The following is a 24,492-nucleotide window of genomic DNA, read 5'->3' as shown; positions in this document are numbered from 1 at the left end:
CTAGTTGGCGCCTCTATATATTGATGTAGAAAATTCTCCTGAACACATTTTACAAACTCTACCCCGTCTAAACCTTTAACAGTATGCGAGTCCCAATCTATCTGTGGAAAATTAAAATCCCCTACTATCACAACTTTGTGTTTCTTGCAGTTGTCAGCTATCTCTCCGCTGATTTGCTCCTCCAATTCTCGCTGACTTTTGGGTGGTCTATAATACAACCCCATTAATGTGGTCATACCTTTCCTGTTTCTCAGCTCCACCCATAGGGCCTCTGTAGACAAGCTCCCTAATCTATCCTGCCTGAGTACCGCTGTAACATTTTCCCTGACCAACAATGCCACCCCCCCACCTTTTATCCCTCTGCCTCCATCCCGCCTGAAACATTGGAATCCTGGAACATTGAGCTGCCAGTCCTGCCCCTCCTGTAGCCAAGTTTCACTAATGGCTATAATGTCATATTTCCATGTGTCTATCCACGCCTTCAGCTCATCTGCCTTCCCCACAATACTCCTGGCATTGAAATAGACACACCTCAAAAGATTATTTCCACCACACTCTACCCTTCCATTTGTGAATTTGCTTGAACTAACCTGTCTTTTTACCCCTACTCCACTATCTGCTCTGGCACTCTGGTTCCCGTCCCCCTGCAAATCTAGTTTAAACACTCCCCAATAACACTAGCAAATCTCCCTGCAAGTATATTGATCCCCTTGTAGTTTAGGTGTAACCCGTCTCTCTTGTACAGGTCCCACCTGCCCCAGAAGAGGTCCCAATGATCCAAGAATTGGAAACCCTGCCCCCTGCACCAGTTCCTCAGCTACGTGTTCATCCACACAAGCATCCTACTCCTGCCCTCACTGGCATGTGGCTCAGGTAGCAATCCTGAGATTACTACCCTCGGGGTCCTGCTTCTTAACTTCCTTCGAAGTTCTTTGTACTCACTCTTTAGGACCTCCTCACTCTTCCTACCTACGTCATTTGTACCGATGTGTACCACGACATCTGGCTGATCACCTTCCCACTTTAGAATGCTGTGCACGCGATCAGAGACATCGCTGACCTTGGCACCCGGGAGGCAACAAACCATGCGGGAGTCTCTGTCCTGAGCACAGAACCTCCTGTCCGTACCTCTGACCATTGAGTCCCCTATCACTACTGCTCTCCTCTTCTTCATCCCATCCTTTTGCGCTGTAGAACCAGACTCAGTATCAGAGTTCCGGCTGTCGCAGCTTGTCCCAGGTAAAGCATCTCCCACAACAGTATCCAACAGTATCCAACAGTCATAGAATCTTGCTGATGACATCAGAAGACAGAATTATCTCCGGTATGTTATCCATGTGCACCTTGTGTTTTACTTTAAAACACTACATTAGGAACTTAAGTAATGGGCTGAAATCTCATCCCTGGGGTGGGCAATCAGGAAAATTTATGGCTCAGCCCACCCACCCTGGGAGAAAGTGCACATTATTGGGCTTGGGTGTGGACTGCAATCAGGCTCACCCAGGAAAACAATTTGGAGGCAACCACAGGAGTTGCCAGAAGCAGAGGTTGGCCGTTTAAAAAGGCCTGCATGAGTGCTGTGGGATTTGTCCAATTCTAATAAAAACAGAAAGGCCCTCCAGCCCTAACCCCTCACATCCCCTCAACCCCCACACACTCCCCATGTCCCATTCATGCCACCTCATACCCCACAACCACCTTCATTGCCCTGCACACTCCCATGCCATAGTATGCCTCCACCCACCCCTTATGCCTCCTCTTGCCCCATGTCAATATATGCCACCCCAAGCAACCCCTATGGTCCTCGTGTCCCCATGCCAAGGTATGCCCTCCACCCACCCCTCAAGGCCACTAATGCCAAGCCATGCCCATTTCATGCTCATTTACCCACTATACACTGTGTAGAAGCAATGAACCCCATGGTAAAGTGGGGAATAAAACAGCTTTAAATAAAAAACAATCATTCATTGATAACTTGCCACTTTATTAAAAAAATACCCTTTTACTACAGTCTAATAAACATATTAATCATCCAGATCCTTTAACGTATCAATAGCTGAAACTGCAAGAACTTAATACCTCTATCTCATGTAAATAAACATTGTGAAATTGACAGCATAGATCAGGGAGCCAGAACAGTCAGTAAAGTAGGTTTCCCAGGATCCAGGTGTTCCAACAAGTTAATGGATATTTGGGCTCTCAGCCAAGCCTTGTTGCGTATTTTTCTCTGAAATCCATTACTGCAAGTTTTATCGTCTAAGATTGCAGCTTGCATTGTAAATGCTTATGAATGGACCTATGCATTGATCCTTCTCTAATATTACACAGTTCTTGAATTGGAGGAACTAATTGTAAGCACCACCTCTGTTGATCATGTCTTAGAATTTCATAACTATAAATTGTGTCAGCATGGTTGCAGCTCTTGGAAAGCTTTCATCATATTCATCAGTCCACATATTCATAGAACCTCCCCAAATAGTTCACCATGCCAAGATATGGGTGCATATATATTTTCTTGCTTGTTTTATAAGTGTGTATATATTTATATTGTTATGACCAGGACTCTATATTAAGTTTCAGGACTACACTTTTCCTTCCCACTATTCGATTGATCGTGAAAGGGATTTTTGTAATTTATAAGGATTAAGATATTAATTCAGTATCAGTAGTTAACTATTTATCTGCTAATTCCAAATAATTCAGTCCAACAGACTTTCCTGAGTTTAACACAAAATGGTCAGTCTTTACTAAAAACCCACCAATGTAAGGATATAAACATATGTAAAAAGGTAATTTCACATCCTGACCTTTGCAACACGCATACACACATGCACAAGCACAAGCACGCAGAATTACAGGTCCTACTGTTGGAGGCTACCTCTCAGCTAAATTAAAACACAATGCTAAAAGGTTAAAAAAAAGAGAGTTCACTGTTTATGAGTCCTTCACTGATATCTGTGGTTGAGGCAGATTTATTTTCATGGTAGTCTAAATTCCAGTGGAGTGAGGCCCATGTAAACAGTAATTTCTGCAGTCTCTTTTTTAAAAAATACAATCCATTTTTTTCAAAAGTTGATCATATTGTGCCTGATCTTCCTTTTGATGGTTCCTATCTCTCTGATGGATTTCAAGCTGTGACAGAGATAAGGTCTTGAACTTGAGAAGGGAGAGAGAGATGGTATTATCGCTCGAGTGGAAGATTCCTTCCAGACTGTCTCTTTAGCAGCATAGTTGTGGTAATAAAAGACATTTCAAAATGTTTACTCTGCTCACATGACTTCTCTCCCTATAATGATTTATTGACTCCCCAAAGCCTGTCCACTATCTACAAGGCACAAGTCAGGAATATGGTGAAATATCTCCACTTGCTTGGATGAGTACAGCTTAAGAAGCGCTACACCATCCGGGATAAAACAGCCCAGTTAGCCTTCCACTAACTTCATTATTCCCCACTGGCATATAATGGCAGCAGTGTGTACCATCTACAAGATTCACTGAAGCAACCCATCAAGGCACCTTTGACAACACCTTCCAAACCCAAGCCCTCTACCACCTAGAAAGACAAATGCAGCAGATGCATGCAAAAACTACCACCTGCAAGTTCCCTTCCAAGTCACTCACCATCCTGACTTGGAAATATATCACCGTTCCTTCACTGCCACTGGGTCAAAATCCTGGAACTCCCTCCCTGACAACACTGTGGGTGTACCAACACCACATGGACCGCAGCAATTCAAGAAGGCAGCACACCACCACTTTCTCAAAGGCAATTAATGCTGGCCTAGCCAGCGATGCCCACATCCCATAAAATAACTTTTTTTAAATCAACAACAGTCGTCCACAGCAACATCCAATGTTTATTACAAACTGTCACTTCACATCTCAACATAAGCATAAACAGCGGCTCCACCAGCCACTGCAGCCAAATTACAGCAACAAAACAGGAGTAGGGAGTACTCTCAACCCTTGGGCGTGATCTTACCTCCTGTTCACGCCATGTTCCCGCTGCAGGAAAGACAGTGAATTTGGCGCCCAGCCAAATCTCCATTCACTGCAGTGAAATGGGAAAATCTGCTGGCGTGAATGGTTAGAAAATTCAGTCCATAGTATTTTTAACATCAATCCCAGCACTGATCACAAAGTGGTCATGTTGAACTTTAAACACCACAACAAAGTATTATTTTTATCCCCATTTTCCTCCATAACTTCCATGTGAGTTTCTCCAAGTAGCATACTTCGAATGGCACGTCCTCAGTTCAACTGCCAGACTCTATCCTTGATCAACTGACAGAAACTGCCATTGCTTTTGAACTAAACACAAATACCTTTTAGATCTTCCTCATGAATGTCCTGCTTTCTGTAAAAGAGATACCCTCTAGATCAAGCCAACCACATCTAGTGCTGGTAATTGAACCAATATTTAAAAAGATTACAAAGATAAATAGAAAAATCATTAATGCTTGAATTCTGAAATGAAATGCAGGAAATAGATGTTGGTCCAAAAGAGATAAGACAGCTTAATATTGCAGCTGAGACTTTCCATCAGAACAGATCTTTTATTTTACTCAAGGCAATCTATTATTCTATTTTTTCAGGTGTCAGCTGATATGTATTTCAAGCATATTGGATTAAATTGTTATCATTGCTCAGTTACCGAGCCACTGGAAGAATATTGGAACAGCTTATGACTTAAGAGTCATTCCTGTGGTGGGTGAAACGGGAAAATTCACCCCATAGAGTCATGCACAGGAAGAGACCCTTCAGCCCATTGTTTCTGCACCGACCATCAAGCACCTATCTATTCTAATCCCATTTTCCAGCACTTAGTCCATAGCCTGGTATGCTATGGCATTTCAAGTACTCATCTAAATGCTTCTTAAATATTGTGAGGGTTCCTTATTTGAATTTAGTGAACAAGTTATATTATCGAGCACTTGAGGCTATCAGTGTTGAATTTAGGGACCGGGGCCGAATTTTCCAGCCACGCTCGCCTCAAGACCGGAAAACCCTGCCTGAGGTTAATGGACCTTTGCATGGTCCTGTCCCGCCCGCTAAGATTCCTGTGGTGGGCAGAATGGGAAAATTCCACCCCTAGAGTTTGTACTAGTCAGAACAATGCGCCTAAGTTCGGCCTGACCAGCAGAAAAGGGCAATAAAATTTGAAGTGCAAGTTATGCTGAGCTGCAAATCCTCCCACAAAACTGACCCAGGTCAAGCTGACAAGCTTGGCAATTTTCTGGCAAATACGCTATCAACAGTTTATTTTTCAAAGCAGTTTTTAACCATTCCAATGATCTTCAAGCATTCCTGTTCATGTCCATGGTGACGCAATCTGAATTCTTGCAAAGAACCGGCTAATCAAAGGCTTTAGATGCAATGAATTGAGAGTTTGCTTTTATATTCACATTTAATTAGCACAGAAGAGAGGGGTGGGGGGAATTGCATCAGCAACTGGTTTTAGGTTCATTGTCCCTCGGCACTCATAAACAAGGATGGTGATTGTCCAGGCACTAATTTCAAATGTTTCAGCTTTAGTCTTCACTCGTTTAAATAAACTTCATGTCGTTGACACAATAAACTAATGTATCACTGCTGCTCACATGGTAAAGGATTTACAACATCGCACAGCTCCAGAGGTTGCTGGCAAGTGATACTGTATCATATTGCTATAAATATTCTAGCCTGATGGCTTTTTACTCTAGACTAATGGCTTATTCATTTGAAGTAGTAACTTGGGTCTCTGTCTGACATTATTGAGAGTGTTTAAGAACATGGGCTTCTGTTTTGGTATCATGCAGGCAACTCTGGACTGGTTTGATATCAGCAGATTTACTACTTAAGTCTCATCACATTTGATCAGGAGTGACAATCTGGGAGACTACAGTTCTCAGTTGCCAGTGTTGACAAGCTGTGTTTTGCTGCATTCTCAGAAAGTGTGGTTAAGCTATTTTAAAAGGGTAAAAATGACTGTGTCTGTGATGAAAAAGCATTCTAGTCACACCTGTGTCAGAGAAATATATCGAGTGTTCGGAAGTATCAAATTATATGATAGATTTTTTTAAATCACCTTTGATCAATAAAAAATGACAACTTCATTAAAACTGTGAAAGCTTCCCATAGATTGCATTTTGAATGCAGCAGCTGACATCCCTTCTGTTCAAAGCAGCAATCTTTGTCTCCAGATTTGGCGTATCCGGTCTGTCATGAATATTTTCCTAGCGGGCCTGGTTGGGATGATTACTCCGCGTATCTCGCAGTTTATCTCTGTCTTTTTAACATTCTTGTTGCACTAACATAATTCTATTGTTCTGCCTAATATTACTTATAGGAGTGATCATTGTCTTCCTGCTGCTCCCTTTAAGCTGAAAGAAGGGATTTTTTATTAAAACAACATAAGCCATGGAAAGCCTACCCTACTTGATTTTCAAGCAGTACTCGGCCCAGATTGACCAACATTCCCAAAATATGCAGGAATACGGGGAGGAACGATTGCATTGCCTGACCAATGTCTTCATTTAAATCTGATCAGTGAATTGTTGGAGTTTAATGATTGCTGACAGGCAGCTCACCCATCATGAGGATTGATGCGCGATTAAATCGCTCAGGAGGCTAGATCGTACCCGGGAAATAAAGGCTTTTATTAGTAACAAGAATGGAGCGTACTATATAACAATACAATCCCAGACTAAAGGGTCACCAGGCAGTGCAGTGACCTTTATACTCCTACAGGTAGGCGGAGCCAACTGGAGTGTACCACAGAACAATACCAGCAGGAAGAACACCCCAACAGTAACAACAGTAACATATGTACAAGTACCCATAGTGCTAACCATCTATGGTTCAGTACCCATAGTGGTAACCATCTATGGTTCATCACATTCACTCCTCCTTTAAAACAAAGGCCGGTGGGGAAAAAAAAACAGAACGAACTGTCCATATATTCACAAGTTCGGTCGTATTGGAGGGCCGCACCGTCTCTGCGACCTCCTCAACACTGGCGGTAGCGCCGGTTCTGGTGACCGTGATGACCCTCTCTCCAAGGCGGTGTCCATTGACTCCTCCAGTTCCTCACGGACAGGTGGACTATGAGGTGACGACAATCTCCTGGACTCAGGCAAGCTGTACACGGGAGTAAGAGGATTAAGTGGTGGTCCCGATACTGCCCGTGCCGTGTCAGGAGGGGAGATAAAGGTCAAGGGGTCCCTAACCAGGGGTGTGGGAGCGACAGGGGTTTCCAAGTCCCCTGCAGGCGCCAGATCTCGAATAGAGACCGTGTCCTCTCGCCCATCAGGATATGCCACATAGGCATATTGAGGGTTGGCGTGGAGGAGATGGACCTGTTCAACCAAAGGGTTGGACTTGCGGGTCCTAACATGCCGCCGCAGGAGGACAGGTCCTGAGTCCATCAACCAAGACGGCAATGAGGTCCCAGAGGAAGACTTCCTAGGGAAGGAAAACATCCGCTCATGTGGAGTAGCGTTGGTTGCCGTACACAGGAGGGACCGGATGGAATGGAGCGCATCAGAAAGTACCTCTTGCCAACGGGAGACTGGAAGACCCTTAGACCTCAACGCCAGTAAGACAGCCTTCCAGACTGTAGCATTTTCTCTTTCAACCTGCCCGTTACCCCTGGGGTTGTAACTCGTAGTTCTACTTGAGGCAATCCCTTTTGAGAGCAGGTATTGCCTCAAGTCGTCACTCATAAACGACGAGCCCCTATCACTGTGGATATAGCTGGGGTAACCGAACAGGGTGAAAAGATCCCGCAATGCTTTGATAACCGTGGCAGCGGTCATGTCTGAACAGGGAATGGTAAAAGGGAATCGTGAGTACTCGTCAATCACATTGAGGAAGTACACATTCCGATCTGTCGAAGGAAGGGGGCCCTTGAAGTCCACACTCAGTCTTTCAAAAGGGCGAGTGGCCTTAATGAGGTGTGCCCTGTCAGGTCGATAGAAGTGCGGTTTGCATTCAGCACATACCTGGCAGCTTCGGGTTATTGACCTGACATCATCCACTGAGTAGGGTAGATTCCGGGCCTTTACGAAATGGAAGAGCCGAGTGATCCCCGGATGGCAGAGATCATTGTGGAGGGCCTGTAACTGATCCTCCTGCACACTGGCACATGTTCCACGCGACAGGGCGTCTGAGGGCTCATTGAGCTTTCCTGGACGGTACATGATATCATAGTTGTAGGTGGAGAGTTCGATTCTCCACCTCAAGATTTTATCATTTTTGATCTTACCCCGTAACGTGTTGTTGAACATGAACACCACGGACCGCTGGTCCGTGAGCAGGGTGAATCATTTTCCCGCCAAGTAATGGCGCCAATGCTGGACGGCCTCCACAATGGCCTAAGCCTCTTTTTCCACCGCGGAGTGCCGAATTTCAGGGCCATGGAGGGTGCGAGAGAAAAAGGCGACGGGCCTCCCCGCCTGGTTAAGTGTGGCGGCCAGGGTGAAATCAGATGCATCACTCTCCACCTGAAAGGGGATGGACTCATCGACAGCGTGCATCGTGGCTTTCGCGATGTCAGCTTTTATCCCTTCAAAGGCTAAGCGAGCCTCTGCTGCTAGGGGAAAAGAGGTAGACTTGATGAGCGGACGGGCTTTGTCCGCATAATTGGGAACCCACTGTGCGTAATACGAAAAGAAGACTAAGCATCTTCTCAGTGCTTTGATGCTAGTGGGTAGGGGAAGTTCAAGGAGGGGACGCATACGGTCTGGATCAGGGCCAAGGACCCCGTTTTCCACCACGTATCCGAGAATTGCTGGGCGGCGCTTGCTAAATACACACTTCTCCCTGTTGTAGGTCAGATTCAGGCGAGACGCAGTGCGTAAAAATTTAAGGAGATTGGCATCGTGGTCCTGCTGGTCATGGCCGCAGATAGTGATGTTGTCCAGGTACGGGAAGGTAGCCCGTAGCCCGTTTTGGTCCACCATTCGGTCCATCACACGCTGGAAGACCGAGACCCCATTTGTGACGCCAAAGGGGACCCTTAAAAAGTGGTAGAGACGACCATCCGCCTCAAAGGCCGTATATTCTCGGTCCTCTGGGCGAATGGGGAGCTGGTGGTAAGCTGATTTCAAGTCAATGGTGGAGAACACCCGGTACTGCGCAATCTGGTTGACCATGTCAGATATGCACGGGAGAGGATACGCGTCCAGCTGCGTGTATCTATTAATGGTCTGACTATAGTCTATGACCATCCGGGGTTTGTCTCCAGTTTTAACCACTACGACTTGCGCTCTCCATGAACTAGAGCTAGGTTGGATGATCCCTTCCCTGAGGAGCTGCTGAACCTCAGATCGAATAAAGATCTGATCCTCAGCGCTGTAACGCCTGCTCTTAGTTGCGATGGGCTTGCAGCCTGTCACGAGATTCTCGAATAAAGATGGTGGGGTGATTCTGAGTGTCGAGAGGCTGCACGTGGAGCGCGCTGGGCAATTTGGAGGCTGCTGTTCTCCCACTGAAAGTGGAGGGAGTGGCCCATCGTACTGCAGGGTTACACTCCTCAGGTGGACCATAAAGTTTAGTCCCAGGGGTATCGGAGCACAAAGGTGCGGTAACACGAGGAGCCTGAAGTTCTCATAAACTGTGCCCCGCACCGTTAGATTGACCACGCAGCTCCCAAGAACGGTAACAAATCGGGACCTCGACACCATCGAAATTGTCTGTCTGACAGTCCGTACTCAGAGACCGCACCATTTCACGGTGTCGGGATGAATGAAACTCTCCGTGCTCCCGCTGTCAAACAAACAATGTATTAGGCGTCCACTTACCTCTATGCCCATCATGGACTTGTCGAGTCTGAGAGGCTTGGCCTGGTCCAGGATGATTGACGCCACCGTTGGGTCTTGAGTGCAACTGCAGGCTGCTGAGATGGTTGATGATGATGACCCCTGCTGGTCGTCTGCGGTCGGTGCCGACCAAAATGGCTGCGCCCATGGATCGCACATGGTCGGTGGCACTAAAAGTGGCAGCCCCTGCCGGTCGCACGTGGATCTAAGGTAAGCCGATCGGGTTTTAACATTTGCTCCATGGTTTTTTTTTTACCAAAATTGTTACTAATAAAATTGATGCGCGATTAAATCACTCGGGAGGCTAGATCGTACCCGGGAAATAAAGGCTTTTATTAGTAACAGGAATGGAGCATACGATATAACAATACAATCCCAGACTAAAGGGTCACCAGGCAGTGCAGTGACCTTTATACTCCTACAGGTAGGCGGAGCCAACTGGAGTGTACCACAGAACAATACCAACAGGTAGAACACCCCAACCCTAACCCCAACAGTGACAACAGTAACATATGTACAAGTACCCATAGTGCTGACCATCTATGGTTCAGTACCCGTAGTGGTAACCATCTATGGTTCACCACAAGGATTAGGGAATCTGGCAGCTCCCCTGTTGACCTTGGCTAGAATATGGGGAGGTGGTGATGTAGTGGTATTGTCCCTGGACTAATAATCCAGAGACCCAGGGTACCGTTATGGGGGCCCAGGTTTGAATCCCATCATAGCAGATGGTGAAATTTGAATTTAAAAAAATCTGGAATGACAAGTTTAATGATAACCATGAAATTATTGTCGATTGTTTTGTTTTTAAGTTTATTTATTAGTGTCACAAGTACGCTTACATTGACACTGCAATGAAGTTACTATGAAAATCCCCTAGTCGCCACACTCCGGCGCCTGTTCGGATACACTGAGGGAGAATTTAGCATGGCCAATGCACCTAACCAGCATGTCTTTCGGACTGTGGGAGGAAACTGGAGCACCCGGAGGAAACCAAGACAGAACGTGAACGTGCAGACTCCGCACAGACAGTGACCCAAGCTGGGAACTGAACCCGGGCCCCTGGCGCTCTGAGGCAGCAGTGCTAACCACTGTGCCACTGTGCCACCCTGATGTAAAAATTCATCTGGTTCACTAATGTCTTTTAGGGAAGGAAATCTGTCATCCTTACCGGGTCCGGCCGACATGTGACTCCAGACCCACAGCAATATTATTGACTCTTAAATGCCCTCTGAAATGGAGGGCAGTTAGGGATGGGCAATATATCCTGGGTCCAGCCAGCAATGCCCACAGCCCACAAGTAAACAAAACAAAAGAAGCTTATTAAAATGATTAAATGAGGTCCTCCACCAGTTCTCATGTTCCACAGAGGGAAGTGCAAACTTTGCCCAGAGGAAATTAATGTTAAAAGCAAACTACTGCCGACGCTGGAAGATCTCAGCAGGTCTGATAGCATGTGTGGGGAGAGAATTTTGAATCTGGATGACCCTTCGTCAGAGCTTAATGTTAAGTGGCCTAAACAATGATTCTTAAAGGACCACTGCAGGCCATTCCGTAAATGGTAAAGGAGCACCTGTAATCCTCATTTGTGTGGGGTCAAAGGTCACATGATTGCTGCAGTTCCAGACCCCAATATCCCCGCGCCCACAAATCTCATTGAAAAAATGGTTTTGAGCCATGGTCAATAGTGGAGCTGCCAGATTCCTTAATCCTCATGATGGATGAGCTGCCTGTCCATAATCATTAAACTCCAGCACCACACTGATCATATTTAAATGAAGACATTTGTCAGAGGAATGCAATTCACTGTCTGCCTGTTGTGTGGTACCTGAAAGTTGACCACTGTTTTCCAAAGAAGAGCTGCTCACCTTCAGCACCTCAATCAGATTGATGAATTTCTTTGCATTTTGGGGGAGGGAAGAGGCTCATCAAAAGTGTAAGGTGCTGCATTTTGGGAGGACTAACAAAGCAAGGGAACAGTAGGAATCTGCAAAGAACAGAGGACCAGAGGGACCTTGTTGTGCATGTCCATAAATTCCTGAAGACAGCAGGACAGGTAGATAAGTTGTCTAAGAAGGCACATGTGACACTTGCCTTCATTAGCCAAGACATGGAATATAAGAAGAGGGAGGTTATGACGAATGCTGGTTAGGCCACAGCTAGAATACTGTGTGCAGTTCTGGCTGCCACACTATAAGAAGGATATGATTGTGCTAGAAAGGGTGCAGAGGAGATTCCACCAGGATGTTTCCTGGAGTGTTTCAGCAATGAAGAGAGGCTGGTTAGGCTAGGGTTGTTTTCCTTAGAGCAGAGGGCTGAGGGGGATTTGATTGAAGTGTACAGAATTATAGGGACATAGACAGGTTAGATAGGGAGGAATTTTTCCCCTTGGTAGACAGGTCAATAATCCGGGGACATAGATTTAAGATCAGAGGCAGGAGATTTAAGAAGCATTTAGATGAGCACTTGAAATGCCATAGCATACAAGGCTTTGGATCCAGAGCTGGAAAATGGGATTAGAATAGATAGGTGCTTGATGGCTGGTGCAGAAATGATGGGGTGAAGAGCCTCTTTTTGTGCTGTAATACTCCATGACTCTGTAACTCTATGAATCCTGTCACAATGAACACATAAGCAAAATGAGCCTGTATATGGCTGTTCTTGTACATATACTTGTTTTTAGCAAATTATTTTCTGCGCTCTTTAAACAAAGGAATTTGGTAATATGTTAAACACATGCATTTATGTCTGGTCTCTGGATTTTGGTGACCAGGCACCCATCCCGGATGCCACCTGTTGCCTGATAGTGCCAACGGGAAGTCCAGTTCATTCTGAGAGCTGAGTCTCATTAGTATAACCCCAGTGGGCTTCAGTCAGAAAACAGGTCCACTGTGGCAACTTCTAAGCTCCAGATCAGCACCATATGATGGAAGGTCAACAATCCTATCAAGTACTATTTTCATAGCAACAACCTGCTCACTTATGCTCAGTTTGCCAGAGCAACTTGGCTCCTGACCTCATCACAGCCTTGATGCAAATATGGACAAAACAGCTGAACTCAAAAGGTGAGATAAGAGTCAGTGCCCTTGATATCAAGGCAGTATTTACTGAGTTTGGCATCAAGGAGCCCCGGCAAAATTGAAGTCAGTGTGAATCAGAGTGATACTCTTCACTGACTGGAGTCATACCAAGCACGAAGGAAAATGGTTCCGGTTGTTGGAGGCCAATCATCTCAGTCCCAGGAAACCTCTGCAGGAGGGTAGTGTCCATCTTTAGCTGCTTCACCAATGACCTTCCTTCATCATAAGGTCAGGATATTCGCCAATGATTGCACAATATTCAGCATTATTTATAACTCCTCAGTTACTGAAGCAGGCCACGTCCATATGCAGCAAAACCTGGGCAACATTCAGGCTTGAGATGATAAGTGGCAGGCAACACTCAGACCACACAAATGCCACTCAATGACCATCTCCAACAAGAGACAATCATTTCTCCTTGATACTCTATGGCTTTACTATCCTGGGAGGTTACCACTGGCAAGAAACTGAACTGGACCAGCCGTATAAATACTGTGGCTACAAGAGCAGATCGGAGACTGAGAATTCTAAGGTGAATAAATCACCTCCTGACTCCCCAAAGTCCTTTCAATGTTTGACCCACACCAGCCCATTTGACGCACACCACATCCACCAATTTAAGCATTCACTCCCTCCATCGGCAACATGAAGTGGCAGCAGTGTGCAGTATATACAAGATGGACTGCAGTACCTCATCAATGTTCTTTCGATAACACCTTCAAAACCCTTGGCCTCTACCACTTAGATGGACAAGCGGAGAAGATGCATGGAACACCACCAACTTCAATGCATGCTATACACCATCCTGACTTATAATTTCATCACTGTTCCTTCAATGTCGCTGGATCAAAATTCTGGAACAGCATTGGAATGGCCTTACACCACTTGGAGTGCAGAAGTTCAAAAAGGTAGCTCACCACCACTTTCTCAGTGACAATTAGGGACGGGCATCGTATATTGGCCTTACCGGCGATGCCACCTCCCATGAAAGAATACAAAAAATATTGAAACCAGGGCTGGGCCAGACCAGCCTAGAGAATGAGGAGGAGAGGCTATTTGTTTGGGGAGGAACCCATCACAGTTATGACCCATGTTATTTTGTGCAGCACAGGAGCATTCCTGTCACACCTGACCACACAAAAATATATAAAGACACACTTCTGGACTTGTCTTCAGCTGAACCGCCAGCAGAAACTGGGACACAGCATCGACTTGGTTTGGCCAAACAGATTTCTGTGGCAATGTCCTCATCAACATTTTTGAAAATAATTTTGATGTGTTATACTCTAAGAACAGAAGAAAAAAGAATCTTTCCATGTTAAAACTTCACTCAATTTCAGAGATTGGTGAAGTGGTGGCCAATCTGGTATCTGAATGTTGCTAATATTCCTGGTGTTATCACACTCCACCCAACATTACATCTCAAAGCACCTTAAAGAATTTTCTAACCGCGTGTTGTGTTCCATCATCATGGGCCCCATTAAATCAATTGAAAAGAAAACTTAGGGTGAGTGATGTTTTGCAGTTTCCCTAGTGACATAATGAACCAGTGAACTGGCGCACTGTGCTACAGATGGCTAAACCTGTTTATCTGTCTGAAATTCCCGACAGCATGTTGGCACTGCAGTGAGGATCGGTTCAATGCAACATCATTCATCATATATAAACAATTTTTAATGTCTTTTCTTGTCTTAAGCAACACAATGGAACACATGAGAAGGAAAACCACTAAATGCTGGGTGTGAACCACAATCCCATCAGCATCTGAAAAGTAAGGAGGCGGGTCCATATTTCATGTGTAGGACCTTCAGTGAATGATAAACTGGAAGATAAGCAGCCCCAGGTTAGACCAGGGAAGGGTGTGCTAGGGACATCGGAAACGATGTGACGTCACATCGGCGCGGTTTACAATAGGTTCACTGAGATTTGAACCTGTCATGGGGATAAACCCAGGGGGCATAATGATGAGTCTAGTCCCCGGGGGAATGGAACATGGCCAGGCAGTTCCATGGTCAGGGGGTGGGGGGGGGGTGGAATTGCCCCAATTGGGAGGGGGAGGGGGGGAGATGCTGGTTCCGATCACAGAGGGGTGGAAAACATAGAAATATAGAAGCAGGGGTAAGTCATTCGGCCTTTCAAGCTTGCTCCGCCATTCATTTTGATCATGGCTGATCACCGAATCTTGATTCCCCCCTTCCTCCCATATCCCCTGATCCCCTTAGCCCCAAGAGCTATATCTAATTTCTTCTTGAAATCAGACAATGTTTAGGTCTCAACTACATTCGGTGGAAGTGAATTCCACACATTCACCACCCTCTGGGTGAAGAAATGTCTCCTCACCTCAGTTCTAAAAGGTTTACCCCTTATCCTTAAACTATGACTCCTAGTTCTGGACTGACCCACCATTGGGAACATTCTTTCTGAATCTACTCAGTCTAACCCTGTTAGAATTTTATAAGTTTCTAGGAGATCCCCTCTCACTCTTCTAAACTCCAGTGAATATAATCCTAACCGACATTTTCTCTCCTCATATGACAGACCTGCCATCCCAGGAATCCTTCATGGTAAACCTTCATGTACTCCCTCTATAGCAAGGACATCCTTCCTCAGATAAGGACAGCAAAACTGCACACAATACTCCAGGTGTGGCCTCACCAACACCCTATACAAGTGCAGCAAAACATCCCTATCCCTATAGGTAATGTCAGCTCTGACCATAGGGATGGGGTGGGGTAACGTCAGCTCTGATCATAGGTGGGGTGAAGGGGGAAATGCTGACTCTGTTTGTGGGGGTGAAGGAAGTAGAAATACCGGCTCTGGTCCCCGAGGCCTCTGTTGTCCCTTTTCAGCCGTAACTGCAACTCCTTGATGTTTCCCAATTTGCAGCTGCTCATCTTCCTCCAACCCGACTGGAGCAGCCATGATGCCTTCCATCTTGATTCTTTACTATGTAGTCCCCTTGCAGGGGAGGCATTTGAAGCAGAAATACAGGAAATTCCAAGGCACAAACTTCTGAGAAAATCTAGCCAGGTGAACTGCAAAAACGATTTCAATGGTCTAAGTACTTGCAGGTGAATTCCTGTTTCAAATTACCTTTCCAAATGTTATGCCCGCATTGCCCCACAGCACTATACAGGTCTGCTGCTGACCATTATGTCCACATTTTTCCCTGAAGATGGGGACTTAGTGAGGTTGCATTGCTCCTGTCTGAGCTTCAGGTACAGAGCAGGAATAGGGCGGCGAATGCACCACTGGGCTGTGATACGTCCTTCACATCAGGTGGAGTGACTTAGAATTGGTCTGTGATCTCAAAACTGAATGGTTAAGTGGAGTGAATGCATTCTGTCATTCTGCCATGCCAAATTATGCAGATAAAAAGGGAGATTTTCCTGGGTCTGTACCTAAAAGCTCCGGATCACAGAGCTGCGATAAAAATCAGTGGGTCCAAATGTGCACCCCTGTATTCATCTGCAGTTGATTTAGACAAAGGTTTTAAGCTGCCCGATTGTTCCATATTCACTGTGCCCATGCAAGCTCAAGAATCCCTGGAAAATCCCCCTCCCCACCCCCACATTATGTTCATTCTCTTGTATTTAATTTCTTTGAAAGTAAGTACTACTCACAGTACAATAATACAAAGTCAAGAAAGCAGTGCGAAATTGCAGGCTACTGCTAACGCTAGGCGACGGCCAAGTGGTATTATCGCTAGACTATTAATTCAGAAACTCAGCTGATGTTCTGGGGAGCTGGATTTAAATCCCGCCACAGCAGATGGTGGAATTTGAATTCAAAAAATATCTGGAATTAAGAATCTACTGGCAACCATGAAACCATTGTCGGTTGTCAGAAAAACCCATCTGGTTCACTAATGTCCTTTACCTGGGACATTACCTGGTCTGGCGTACATGTGACTCCAGAGCCACAGCAATGTGGCTGACTCTCAGTTGCCCTTAGGCAACCAGGGATGGGTTAATAAATGCTGGCCAACCAGCAACGCCCATGTCCCATGATTGAATTTGTAAAATCTTTTGACATCAGACACCCACAAAAAGAAACAGAAAAAAATTGTAAACTATTAAACACAAACAAGATCAAGAGGGATTTCAAATGAACCCACTTAACCAGCAGCAAAACCGAGAATTTGGAATAGATGGTACATTGTAGTATATAATTGCAATCGTATTTTATGACAGCTAACTAATAGTGACAACCACCTGATCACAAACCGACTAAGAACTGATTTGCCGTTTGTGGGAAAATTGTAAATGGGAACATATAAGTGTTTATTTGTCTCTCTTGTACTACGGAGATGACTTCGCAAGTTTTATGCAAATGCACTTTTGTTATAAATCAGACAATCTTAACTAGCTTCTCTGAACGGTGCCACCAGTCATAAAAATACACATTAGCCAAATTGTATGTGACTGAACTGAATCAGTCAATTGCTAGATTTGTAATTAAGTAACTGACTGAAACAGATTTAAATTAATAGCTACAGTGAATATGTTGTTCAGCTGCTTTAGAGCAGAAGATGGTTTCTAATGTAATGTTCAAATGTACAAACAAATCCTCCTTTCTTCCAAAGATTTTTGGTTATTTGCTCGTCATATTTGAAAAGCTTTACTTTCCCAAATAGCTGATGAAATATGTCAATTCCAAACAATTTGAAAAAGAAATGATTAACAGCTGCGGGAAAAATCAGGGGTTTGAAACACAACTTAGCTATTCCAGTCACTGGATAGAGAGCTGGAGCAGTTGTAAGGTCAGGGCCAGGGTCATCATCAGTTCATCATCTGCTCGTTTCAGCACTCAAGTCATATCCTTACACACTGCAGGGTTGCTGCAGGTGGCCAGTGTGCATCAGAGGCAACGCTGTCAGGTAAAGATTAGCCACTGCTAATGGAAGAGGTGGTTAGGGGTGTATCTCATAGCAAAGTGGTGTCGAAAGCAATCAAATGGCTGCCCCTATCACTCCTTACAGAGGCTCCACCATTTTAATTCTAGCCACTGGTCAATGGGAATATTACAAGATGCAATCTACAGTACAAACTGGGCAATTTGTCAGCAAAAGAAATGGGCACCAATTGTAATCACTTTAAATAATCCGTAATTTAAGAGTTAGTCATCCAGCGGTCATCAATCCTCCGTGACAGACAATCACGAGTCAAGCAGGCCAGTTCACTAATGCAATTCCTGGAAATAATTCTCACAGTTTTAATCACACTTAACTTTTGAAAAGCCGCAACGCCACCACCCCCTCCCTCCCTCCCAATCCGTTCTTAACTGCCATCCCCACTGTCTAACCTTCATGGGAGATCATGGTTTCAAAGGATATCATGGTGTAGGAAGGCGGTCGGATAATGAGAACAGTGAGAATCACCAGCTTAGATTGGGGGGGGCCAGAGGGTAAGCTCTTTACTGACCCAACAACCGTGCTGAAAAGGCACTTCTCTCATCCTTACAGTATTCCTTGACCCTCTGTTTTGCCAAAGCATGGGTACCCAGCCGATCAGGGTTAAACCCAAACTGGCAAAAGGATCTGAAACAGGCAGTCTCAATAAAATGTGTAAAGGATCCAGTTGGCTCCTGGGAGCGGGTTACTTTCCTGCTTCTGTGCCTGGGTTCAAGGTGGATTGCATTTGAGTTTGTGATTTTTTAAATGTAACTTTATGCCCCACCTGACCAGAACCATCCATTTTCGGAGGTTAAAATTCCTCTCTGTGGGTCAGGAAATCCTACTATCAGCGGGAAAAAAATTTAAGGAATGTGGTCAGTAACACCTGTCACTAGGTCAGGAGGTTCAAATGGACAGGAAAGGTGGGAAGACAGGAAGAGGCAGAGGCCATTCATCTTTCCAGAATGTTCTGTCATTCAATTTGATCATGGTTGCTCTGTATTTTAACTCCATTTACCCGCCTTGATCCCGCATTTTTGCCAGTGTCTCTCGTACATCCCGAGGATGGCACTGTAGCACAGTGGTTAGCACTGCTGCTTCACAGCACCAGGGACCCAGGTTCGATTCCCGGCTTGGGTCACTGTCTGTGTGGAGTTTACACGTTCTCCCTGTGTCTGCATGGGTTTCCTCCAGGTGCTCTGCTTCCTCCCAGATTCTGAAAGACGTGCTGATTAGGTGCATTGACCCAAACAGGCGCCGGACTGTGGTGACAAGAGGAATTTCACAGTAATTTCATTGCAGTGTTAATGTAAGCCTTACTTGTGACTAATAAATAAACTTTACTTTACTTTTACTTTGAGGCTGGCTCATAGATTGCCATGATGTGGAGGTGCCGGCGTTGGACTGGGGTAAGCACAGTAAGAAGTCTCACAACACCAGGTTAAAGTCCAACAGGTTTATTTGGTAGCACAAGCCACTAGCTTTCGGAGCACTGCCCCTTCATCAGGTGATGAAGGGTCAGTGCTGCAAAAGCTTGTGGCTTGTGCTACCAAATAAACCTGTTGGACTTTAACCTGGTGTTGTGAGACTTCTTACTTCACAGATTGCCCCCAGAACCAATTTGAGTAAGGGAATAGGAGATTCGGAGAGGAGCCCACGTAGGCCGACAGTGTTTCACAGTACAGCAGTAGACTTGGGAGGAGCTCTAAGCCCACCCAGCCTCACATAAAGACCATTTTATGAAGATTGCCTTAACATTTTGATGCAAGCCTTTAAGGATCACTGGTTTGCATGTATTACAGTCTGAGAAGCTGGTGAACAAGACATCAGCTGTACTCAACACTGACAGATTTCTTTGGAAAGAACATGCATTAAAGAAAGAAGGGAAGAACTTGCATTGCTAATATAACCTCCAACTGTGCAACTCTCCTTCAGTACCATGCTGAGGTGTCTGCTCAGGATTTGAGTCAAACCATTGTCTCAGGGGTGAGAGAAAAAACAACTGAGCCAAGGCCGATATGTTAAACTCCAACAGTCGCCCTTCGAACATCTTCCTTACTACCTCAGCATTAGTTTGGTTACATCTGTCTGTGATACATCTTGGGACATTGTTTTGGTTAAAAGCAGTATGTAAATACAATTTTGTTACAACAACCTCCTCTGATGAGTAAATGATTCCAGGTTATTTTTGGTAGCGTACATATTACCATAGCTGGCATTAGTTGAGAAATACCTAATGAGTGGGCACAACATTCTTTTTCCTGCTATTTTAACAGAGACATTAAACCATTTGAAATAAGCAAATTACTGTTGTCATCCACCCAATAGCAATAACTTAGATGTTGTAAATTTTGCAGATGATGATGGCTTTATGATATCTGCATGTCTGGCAGATGTCATCCGATTATTCTGTATCAGTTGAGTCAGAAGCTCTCACGGTTTCCAGCCCTACTTCACAATCTCAACACATAATCTAGACTGTCACTGAATCATTATTATATCCTTGGTTGTGTCTTCTTGGAGCCAAAGTCCCATCTGTTCTCTTAGATGGATTAAAAGATCTTGTGGCACCATTTGAAGGAAGTCGTCTAGTCCAATGTTTATCCCTCAACCAACACCACCAAAAACAGATGAACTGGTTATTCCTCTCTGCTTTGTGAAAATTGGCTGCCACTTTGCCTACAAAGCAAGTAACTACACTTTAAAACTAATTCATGGTCGTAAGGCACGTTAGGATCTCCTGAGGCTGAGAAAGATGCTAGCTAAATAACATTTCCTCTTTGGACAGACTCCAAAAATTGCTGTTCAAACAATGCTGATTAACAGTGGTCATGTACTGAAGTTGTTCTTTTGTCCCTATGAAGCCCCTTATAGCATCATCACTTTCCCATTCATTTTCGCTATCATGTTTGGTGACTGTGGACATGGACTGATCATGGCAATAATGGCTCTGGGGATGATCTTGTATGAAAAACACCATCGAAACGTGGATATGAATAACGAAGTAAGTGTTTTCTTTCACCAAATAGTTGTCCTGACAAGTGTAAAAGCTAAAGGAAGTCTCCATAGCAGCATAACCAATATCCATCTTATCACACCATTAGAGGGAGTCAGAATTTAAAATATTCAGATTTTTAATTTGTAATTGCTTTAAATTTCACAGTTCTCAAATGTTCAATTTGTGAACACTTGCTAAATGTTGATTAAAGTGATCCAAAATATATTAATTAGCAAGAAAATACAATATTTCAAAGTAACTTTGATTTATAAAAAAATAAGTAAAATTAATCTATTCACATTTATAATAGTGCTTTTGTTATTTGCGTCACAACAATTAGATTGAAATCATTCTTATTTCGTTTAGATTCTAAGCATTTTGTGTCATGGGCGTTACATTATTCTGCTAATGGGACTCTTCTCAATCTACACTGGTCTTATATACAATGACTGCTTCTCCAAAACTTTCAATCTCTTTGGATCAGCCTGGAATGTCAGAGCTATGTTCCAGCCAAATGGACCTTGGAGGTAAGTTTGTCACATGAGAATGCCCTTGAACTATATAAGTAATGGATTCTTGCATTGTAATGTGGAACCTACTCAGAGATCAACAAACTAATCTTTCTATTACTAAGTCAATCAAAATATACTACTGCCAAGCATCACATTGGACATCAGTTCACAATTCTATGAGGCGTAATCTCACCAATCATTCCTGCGAGGGTGCCTACATCCCCCACACCCTTTACAAGAAAATGTTTCAAGTACTGAAATGTTACGCTATATGCATTCTTCTCTGTTCAGGGAAAGCATACTGAAAAATACTTTTGAAAAAAGAAACACATGAACAAGGATAGGCTAATCTGCCATTCAGTCAGATAGTAGATGTTTCTTAAACCCATCTACGTGCCTTGGATTTGAAACCCATTATACCCTATCTAAATTTTTTAAAAATCATCAGTCAGTTTTGAAAGTTTCAATTGACCTAGCCTCAACCCTTTCTGGGGGGAGAGTTTTCCAGATTTCCACTCGTCTTTGTATGAAGAAATGCTTCTTTGAATGGACTTGCTCTAATTCTAAGATTATGACTCTTTTTTCTCGACTCTGACACCAGAGCAAATAGTTTATCTCTATCTCCCTACCAAATCCTTTAATCAGCTTAAACACCTCACTTGGATCACCCACCGAGGCCTACAAATGGTTTATTTTGTTATTTCTACTTTAGTATGACAGGGAAAGTTTATAATGGGATGCCTAGTTTGGCTATCCATTTGATGGCCTCCTGAGGTGCCAAACGGAGAAATGAACAAATTTGAATTGGCCAGTTGATGCGATGCCTTTCATAATCTGGGGCTCATGGCTATAATTACAATTCGGATTGTCGCTTGTCTTCCACCTATGGATCTGGTGGCCACACTACCCACGCCCAATGCAAATTCAGTTGAATGCTGCTCACTATCATCCAGGGAGGTCACATACAAGTTAGGTGCAGGAGAAGGCCACTCAGCCTTCAAGCCTGCTTTGCCATTCAATTGAGATCATGGCTGATCTGTAACCATGACGCCAGGGACCTCTGCTGTTGGCTCAGCAATGAGGTGCTGGTTCTTTGTGCTGCATGTGACTCATCTTGTGGAGTGATACCAGATACATAAGTAGTGCTCTTTCCCAAAATGACAGACGCTATTTTACGGGCTTTCTTGGTGGGCTTCTAAGTTTCATGAATGGAAAGGTCAGTGTTGTTCATAACTTTTTCCATCTTGCAGACCTTCATGATGCTGTGCCAAATGGCAGACAAGACATTGTGGGACAAGACATTGTGGGACAGCCTTTGTGTGGTGGCTGCAGTACAATGAGGTAGAGCAGTATTCTGCAGCAGAGTAAACTCAGGCCTCTGTCGCAGTGGTCTGGCTGTGCTCCCCATTGATGTTGTAGTGAGTTTCCAAATCCGGTTCACCCTGGTACTTACATTCTGATGAGGTGAGGTCAGTAGGTGTGGATCCTGTCATGATGACACCCCAAGGTGAATCATGGATTTGCTGCAGACACCAATGCTACAGGAAGCAAGTAGGATGCATACAAGCAACTTGGACCCACTGAAATCCTCCTTCCACAACTGACTTCTCCATCCCATTCCTAGAGGAGACAATATGTGGACGTTCTGAACAATGGCACCATTGGAAGATAACTTAATGTTTCCATTTGTGGAAGGCACGGTGGCACAGTGGTCAGCACTGCTGCCTCAGCACTAGGGACCTGTGTTCAATTCTGGCCTCAGGTCACTGTCTGTGTGGAGTTTGCACATCCTCCCCGTGTCTGCATGGGGGTTTCCTTCGGGTGCTCCGGTTTCCTCCCATAGTCCAAAGATATGTGGGTTAGGATGATTTGCTATGCTAAATTGATCCTAGTGTCAGGGGGATTAGCAGGGTAAATATGTGGGGTTACGGGAATAGGGCCTGGGTGGGCTGAATGGCCTCCTTCTGCACTGTGGGGATTCTATGAACAGTGCTATAAATTTATTTTGTCAGATACCCAAACAAATAGAAAACATTTTTCACAGTGAAATCAGTCAACTTCCAAAGATCCGAACAAAGATACAACCTTACTCAACACATTCGGCACAGGCTGACTTTCAATCTAAATTATTCCAAAGTCAGCTGACCTTTACAGTGCAAACCTTTTGTTAAATTCACGGTTTGTTTTGTATCTGGAAGAAAAGAGAGAGACAGAACATCCTCTGTGTCCTAACTTAAATCGGTCTGGTAAGCTGTCAATTACCAAGGGCTTTTTGTTGAGCTAACCCTTAGAACAGTGAGCAAGTAACATATCACTCAATGCTTGACTAATGCAGAAAATAACTGTTTTTTAAGCTGATGATAAGACCATCCCTCAATCTTACTGATAGTGTTTTGAGCCTGTTAGATTATGGCTACTTCAACTTCCTGAGATCCATCCATCGTTTCGAAGCTACAAAAACCACGCATTAACAGCAGTTTTGATACTGGTTTGTCTCAGGAGTGACTCCCTCTTGAGGTAGCTAAATACCACTTCAGATTACCATGGCAACCAGTCTGGTTTCAACTCTATTAGCGTAACACTGTTGAACAGCCAGCTGAATTTCACATCATGGAAGTATTATAAAATAAAAAAACCCAGTTCGGGCAATACGGGCAAAGAGCAAGTTGTTGTGTGGTCTCTCGATGTACATATATCATATGCAAACATGTATTTGCTTGAACATCCCCACATTGGCTGAATATATTCCTGTGCTTTAGAATTCCATGTTTCTATGGCTCTATCAGTTACTATAATTATTTTAAATACATTTTTTAAAACTTTTGTAAAATTCAAATGTGAAAGTATAATTTTGTGAAAATAAATTGACTGAGTTTTTGTTTTATTCATGTGGGATGTGGGTGTTGCTGACAAGGCCATCATTGATTGGCCATCTCAGATTGCCTTTGAGCAGCTGATGGTGAGCTACATTCTAGAACTATTGCAGTCTGTGTGGTGAGATTAGTCCCACAGTGACATTTCCATAGCAATCTGTTACTGCTGACTGGTTTGGTGAGCCATTTATGAAGATGGTTAAGAGTCAACCAGGTGGCTGTAGGCTGGACTCACATGTAGGCTAGGACAGCAGATTTCCTGCCCTAAATTATAGAAAGAATCATAGAAACCCTACAGTGCAGAAGGAGGCCATTCGGCCCATCGAGACTGCGCC

The 24,492-nt window shown here is 44.3% G+C and overlaps 1 protein-coding gene across 1 annotated transcript in view; it reads left to right on the top strand.

Annotated features, from left to right (window-relative positions):
* The window catches only part of LOC144480757 (V-type proton ATPase 116 kDa subunit a 1-like), a 121,503-nt gene that overhangs the window by 69,805 nt on the left and 27,206 nt on the right, over positions 1-24,492 (top strand). Inside the window, exons 11-12 of the mRNA XM_078200337.1 lie at positions 20,639-20,778; positions 21,139-21,299. Of these exons, the coding sequence (XP_078056463.1) occupies positions 20,639-20,778; positions 21,139-21,299 (301 nt within the window). The remainder of the gene's footprint in view (positions 1-20,638; positions 20,779-21,138; positions 21,300-24,492) is intronic.

The sequence above is a fragment of the Mustelus asterias genome, chromosome 2, assembly GCF_964213995.1.
Source record: "Mustelus asterias chromosome 2, sMusAst1.hap1.1, whole genome shotgun sequence".
NCBI classification, from domain to species: Eukaryota; Metazoa; Chordata; class Chondrichthyes; order Carcharhiniformes; family Triakidae; genus Mustelus; species Mustelus asterias.
The sequence above is the reverse complement of the archived record's forward strand: the minus strand, read 5'-3'. Positions and strand labels throughout refer to the sequence as shown.